This window comes from Danio rerio, chromosome 22 (genome assembly GCF_049306965.1).
Source record: "Danio rerio strain Tuebingen ecotype United States chromosome 22, GRCz12tu, whole genome shotgun sequence".
NCBI classification, from domain to species: Eukaryota; Metazoa; Chordata; class Actinopteri; order Cypriniformes; family Danionidae; genus Danio; species Danio rerio.
The window spans coordinates 37,185,100-37,191,917 of NC_133197.1; the positions used below are offsets into that span (position 1 = coordinate 37,185,100).

The window sequence follows — 6,818 nt, forward strand, 5'->3', positions numbered from 1 at the left end:
TGTCGTTTTTTTTCTCAGTATTGTGCAGGCGCAGACTGTCAGACGTCACTTTCACTGTTCGCTGTCGAGTATGAAGAAACCCTTGGGTCAGGAATCAGGTTTCAGACACCTGTGATCAAGTGTCCTCTTTCAAACATTCAGAGCGATCAAAGGTTTCGTAGAGGCAGAAAGTGTCCCTTCGTCTTTCACGCTTCGCATGTTCAGAGCAAATGAGAGTCGTAACGGTGAAGGTCATGTGATTGTTTCCATCCAGTGGTTTTTGCTGGGTGTCTTGTGGATAATTGATCGGCAGCGGTGAGAGTGACCGCCACCAGGATGCTACAAAAATAGGCTTCGCTTTCCTTATGCAAAATACATGGAAATGAGCAACAGTTCTTATGTGTTACAAAGAACATTCAGTGTTTGCTGTAGTACACAACTCAGTCTTCGCTTAAAGGGTTAGTTCACTCACCCAAAAACGAAAAATACCTCATAATGTTCTCTCCATGTGTGGTTTAAACTTGGTTGAGTTTGTTTCTTCTGTTGAACACAGAGGAAGATATTTTGAAGAATGCTGGTTGCTCTTTGACTTCCATAGTAGGGAAAAAATACTATGGACGTCAATTGGTGCCATTGTTTTTAAAATAGCTGGTGTCTGTTTGCATCCTTGTTTTGAACACATGAAGGATGAATAATAACTCATTCATTCATTCATTTTCTTGTCGGCTTAGTCCCTTTAATAATCCTGGGTCGCCGAAGCGGAATGAACCGTTTTTAGGTGAACTATCCCTTTAAATATATTAGGATTTTTACAGGTTTATATTTTTTGGCCTAGCTGCACACCACTACCATGCGCTCATTTTAAATGTATATTGGTATATCTGCATGTGACTGTAATCTAAATCTGACAGGTAATGGTTAAAATGGTTGTCTCTTTGTAGGACAAAACACCCTTACATGAAATGCTATAAGGTTAAATAATCTAATAATGGGTGATTCGCTTCTTTGGGGCTTCTCCACACCGTAACTCTCCAGGATGTAGGAAAGACGTTGAAGGTGAACTCATCAGAGAACAATACATGTTTCACATTGTCCATTGCCCAAGATTTTTGATGCACAATACTGGGAAAATATTCAATATTGCTGTTGAGTGTTGTGATAATATTATTAGTTACAGTATTACCAACTTTAAAAGAAGCGATATTATCAGTGTCAGGTTCAAGAAGGGCAGTGTGAAAGTGAGCCACACTCTTCTACTTTTTTTTCAGTTTTTCATCTCCCAGCTTACCGCACTGCTTTTTTGCGCACACAATGCTCCGTCAAACAATATTTAAAAAAGCAACTCACAGCAAAAGATGCTTCGGTGTTATCAGAGCCTTAAGGCGTTGTTAAACTAGTGTATAGGTATGCGAAGTGAAAATGTCTGGTTCTAAAAGGGCAGTGTGAAAGTAAGCCACATCAAACAAAATAAATCAACATATACTTTTTTCAGTTTGGTCAACTCCCAGCTTACCGCACTGCTTTTTTTACTTGACTTTTGCAGAAAGGAGCAGTAAACTGTGCTTTATATGTTGTTGGGCACTCACTGTATCAGCAGTCTTCATGCTGGAGTGCATGACATCAGGCGTTTTCCCCCACATTTACCTTTTTTCCAACATGCAGGCGCATAGAATGCTCCGTCAAATCTTTTTTAAACGCCACCTCACAGCAAAAGACGCTTTGGTGCAATGTGAGCCTTAAACTGCGTTGAGCCTTTGAAATTATGTCAATAAAACAAATAATTGCTTAAATTTCTGTACAGAGCGGTCACTTTTTGATCTTGTATTGGTCACGTTTTAACGTAATGCAATTTTTGTAGGTCAGAGTTCCTCAAACTTGTACTTTGCGAAATGCAAAACTTTTGCTGCATTTTTTACAAGATTGCATTTCTGGTCTGCAGCATTCGCGTGCATTTTAATGTAAGTCATGGGGCTGAAAAGTGCAGCGTGATCTCAGCTTTACAGTGTCATGAACTCTTGTCAGGACTGTTGGCTCAGGCCATGAATTTAAATGCAAAAATGTTGAAAATAATGCAAAGTTCCTTGCACAGAGTGATAGTTTTGATTCATTAAGCCTGAGTTTATCATCAGGTGCCACGTTTTTTTGACTTTTGCCATTGACGTGCATTTTATGAATCGCTTTCAGCTAAATATCTTCTCTGATGTCCTTCTGAATGAAAAGTAGTTGATCTGAAGATCTTAATGAGAGTAAATGAACAGCAGATGTTGATTTGTCGGTGAACCGTCTCCTTGAGGGGAGTATCTAGGTTGTTTCCGCTCTCGCTCAGATAAAGGGTTTATATCCTGGTGTTCACCTTGCCGTTTCTCTGCTGACTCATGGATTTGTTCATCCGCCGGCTCTGCTGATTCATCACTCAGCTGCTGTTTTCCTGCTGTTTGACCGCAGACACAGCTGCTGTCCCGCACCGGAAACACGCGCTGTGATAAACCTTCAGATTTACTCACTCAATTGAAGCCCTCTCTATTGTACAGTGTGGAGAGATTATATTAATACATATAAATGTTGTCTTGTTTAGTTTAAATATCAAAAACCTCGTAAATCAAGGAGTATTTTCTAGAAAAGTTCACATTAATGCTTTTTCGGAGAAAAAAAAAAGTTTATTTTACTCACCCCACTTTTTTTTGCATTAATTAATTAATTAAATTAATAATTTAGTTTAGCATTTCGTTTTTCTACAATAAGAGTATTTTAGCTCAAGCGCATCAAATGAAAAGCAAATGAGAAGGAAGCGGGGCATGTCAAACACTAGAGAGCATTTGATTGACCAGAAGAATTGATGAGGATCTAAAATATGAGGTGGCGTCAAAATTATTGTTGATCCATGGCGGGACATACAGTAGCTCCTCCCCTTTTAAAAAATAGCCAATAGTGTTTCATTTTTTTTTTTAAATGAGTATTTTAGCTTAACAGCTTCAAATGAAAAGCAAATGAGAATGGGGCGGGGCATGTCAGATACTTAAGAATATTTGATTGGCCAGAAGATTTAATGAGGAACTAAAATATGAGGTGACGTCAAGAATATCGTTGATCCATGGCGGGACATACAGTAGCTCCTCCCCTTTTTCAAAAATAGCCAATAGTGTTTTTTTTTTTCCTCAATGACAGTATTTTAGATCAAGCGCATCAAATGAGAAGGGGGCGGGGCAAGTAAACCACTAGAGAGCATTTGATTGGTCAGATGATTTGATGAGGAACTAATATGAGGTGACGTCAAAAATACCTTGGATCCATGTCGGGACATACATGAGCTCCTCCCCTTTTTCAAAAATAGCCAATAGCGTTTTGTTTTCCTCAGAGTATTTAGCTCAAGCACATTAAATAAAAGCAAACGAGAAGGGGGCGGGGCATGTAAGACACAAGCATTTTATTGGCCCATTTTGAAGCACATTAGCTTATAGCTATCCTTGAGACTAACATAATGATACCAACATAAAAAAAAGGTTAATTTAACGACTTTAGATCTGGTTGAAATGTTCCAGAATCCGCACACTGATACTAACACTGAAGTTATTGTTTTTGACGCGTCCTCCATAGGATTTGCAGATGTCTGATCATCCAGAGTGTCACACACACACACACACACACACACACACACACAGACAGAGAGAGAGTTCAGTCTGTCCATATACGGCCACAGGAGTGTGTGCTGGTTTACAGCTTATATAAACAGTGGGTTTTCTCCGAGCGGAGGAATTCCTGAGCTGTTTTCCTTCCTCCAGACGGGCTGAATCTGGAAGTTCAGGAGTGGCCTGCTGATGTGAAATATGTGTTGTGTTTTCAGGAGACTCGTATGACGTGTGTGCCATCTGTCTGGACGAGTATGAAGAGGGCGAGCGGCTGCGGGTGCTGCCCTGCTCACACGGTCAGTCTCTTTAACATAATCAGTTCAAATACAGTCAATACGGTTTTTTACATGTTCAACTATTTGAACCTTTTTAAGTGTTGTCGAAATGTGGAAAAATTCAATAAAGACATCGTAAAATCAGGTATCCTGATGACAAATGCAAACAAATCAATTAATGAAACTTAATAGGACAAACAGAAAGTGACAAAATACTTAATGAGGTGTATATTATATTTAAATTAGTATTTTTGTTGGTAGCTACTAGGCCCACACGAAATCTGCGCAGATTTTTAGCCCATTGAGTCTATTTATTGTGTAAATGTGTGTAAATTTATATTTACTCAGTTTTTTAAAATTAATTACAGTAATATTATTGACTAAAATGAAAATGTTCATATGATTTTTTATAAAACAGTTTGTACGGTAATATTTACTGTCCTTCAGTAGATATTATAAATGAGAGACTTGCTTTGTTTTTCAAATAAGTGGATCTAGATAGATTTGCATTGCAAATATTGAATACAAGTTAAAAAGCTATTATTTTTTTATTTCATATATTTTGTTTTTAGTTATGATACTCCCAAAATAACCGCATGAATTCGCAGATTTTTTTAACATAGTTTGTTATTTTAAAAAAATGTCAGCAGACTCGGTGTGGCCCTAGTCATTACTAATAAATAATAAATAAATAAATAAAATAATGAGCCTGCAATAAATGAGCCTGGTTCACGATATTGTGATCACTGCTCCAAAATCTGTTCTTTAATGTCTGGGTAAAAACAAAACTTTTTTCTCCTTTGAACACAATATATTTTATTTTTTGAAAGATTTATAAGGTTTTGGAGCGGTAAACATGTCAGGCTAAATAATTCAAATGAATTATTGACTTGTTAGTTTCAAAAAAACACACAGATCACTTTACTATTTAAAATGGCATTTTTGTATATTTTTTCTGTTGGAGATACTGTTGTCCTAAAAACATAAAAATAAACGTGACTCAAAAAAAAAATTTGTACACACCTTAGGTATGGTGTTTACCGAGATCAGTGGTTCTCAAACGTTTTTCATCAAGTACCACCTCAGAAAAAAAATCGTCTCTCCAAGTACCACTATAATGAGCAGTATTGAAATACAGTAGCGCAGTAATCCCAGCAAAGCAGCTGCAGCTCTGCACTGTTCAAAAACATGGCAGATTAATTCCTTTTTTTAAGAATATTAATTTTTGTCAGCCACTTTAAATATTATAAATAGTCTGAATGTTAACTGTACTGTGATAATATGTAAAAATAAACAAACAAAAAATGTCAACATTAAAATAAAATGTGCTTTTAAAAGTAAAAAATGGTAGATTACTGTTCTTAAAAAGTAAAAAGAAAAGGGCTTAAATGTTAAGTAATAACATATAGTTACAATTACAACATATAGCCAACTCATCAACACCTGGAAATGTTGCCTGGATCTCAGAAATATAGGCTTTATGTCATATAATAAATATTCTTAAAGGGTCATATTTATATATAAATCATTTTTGATAAATTTTGAAATATTTGTAGCATAAACATATGACATTTGATTCCTCCGCGTACCACTAGTTTGAGAAAAGGTAGTGCTGTCGCCTTACAGCAAGAAGGTCGCTTGGTCGAACCTCAGCTCAGTTGGTGTGTCTGTGTGGAGTTTGCATGTTCTCGCTGCGTTCTCGTTGGTTTCCTACGGGTGCTCTGGTTTCCCCCACAGTCCAAAGACATGCGGTACAGGTGAATTGGGTAGGCTAAATTGTCTGTAGTGTATGAGTGTGTGGATGTTTCCCAGAGATTGGTTGCAGCTGGTAGGGCAGCCGCTGCGTAAAAACTTGCTGAATTAGTTGGCGGTTCATTCCGCTGTGGCGACCCCGGATTAATAAAGGGACTAAGCCGACAAGAAAATGAATGAATGAATTTATAGATTACAAGGACAAACTGTTCTTTTTTTTTTCTTAACGAACCGCACAGATGAATTGTCCGCCACCAGACTAGCAATATAAGCTAAGAAAATCAGTATGGTTCATTTTGTGTACATGTATCGTGATAAGTATTCTGTTATTTATTAACTAAGGTAAATAGTTTTATTAGTTTGACTTAGAATTACACATTTTTAAACGATTTCCTCTTAAACAAGTGGTTTTTATATTGTAATAGCCTATCACTGTAAGTGTGTGGACCCCTGGCTGACCAAAACCAAGAAGACCTGTCCGGTGTGCAAGCAGAAGGTCGTCCCATCTGACGGCGACTCCGAGTCTGACTCTGATTCGGTGGACAGCGGCGGCGAGGATAACGAAGTGTCGGAAAACACTCCGCTACTGCGCTCTCTGGCATCCACTAGCGCCCATTCATTCGGCAGCATGTCGGCGTCACTATCGCAACATGACGCCGAATCCTCCGATTACGATGAGCGTAGCGACTCCAGCGACAGCGAGGAAGAGGTCACCGTGGAGACTGTGGTGGTACAGCTGCAGCAGGGCCGACCTGACGACACAGAGGCTAACGCTTAATGCTAACTCGGACTCTACATGGAGAGGGCAGGACGTTCATCCACACTCACAGTTTATTGCTAAACGTCTGTTTAACACACTGTGCGGCAGTACTCGAAAAAGCTTAAGTCATGAGAGACCCACACAACTAATTATGTGAGTTTTTTTACACGACTCTGCAATTACTGGAAGAGTTCTGAAGTAAATTGTTACGCCAGTGTCGATTGCAAAGATATTTTTGCTGAATTGCAAAATTTGGTGATATTTTGTTTTGCAGAATTTCTTTACTCTTCCAGAACCGTTTCGGCGAACTTTGTAATCGCAGAATTCAGCGAATGTTTTGCAGAATTACGCAGGTTTCCATGTTATATGAAAATTGATGACCGCTGAATTGTGAAATTTGGTGATAAGCATGTTTTCCAGAATTAC

The 6,818-nt window shown here is 38.1% G+C and overlaps 1 protein-coding gene across 1 annotated transcript in view; it reads left to right on the top strand.

Moving 5' to 3' along the window:
- The window catches only part of rnf13 (ring finger protein 13), a gene marked incomplete at its 3' end in the record, with an annotated part of 46,980 nt that extends 40,162 nt beyond the window's left edge, over window positions 1-6,818 (top strand). The window contains 2 exon segments of the mRNA NM_201044.1: window positions 3,821-3,901; window positions 6,058-6,818. Coding sequence (NP_957338.1) covers window positions 3,821-3,901; window positions 6,058-6,410 — 434 coding nt within the window.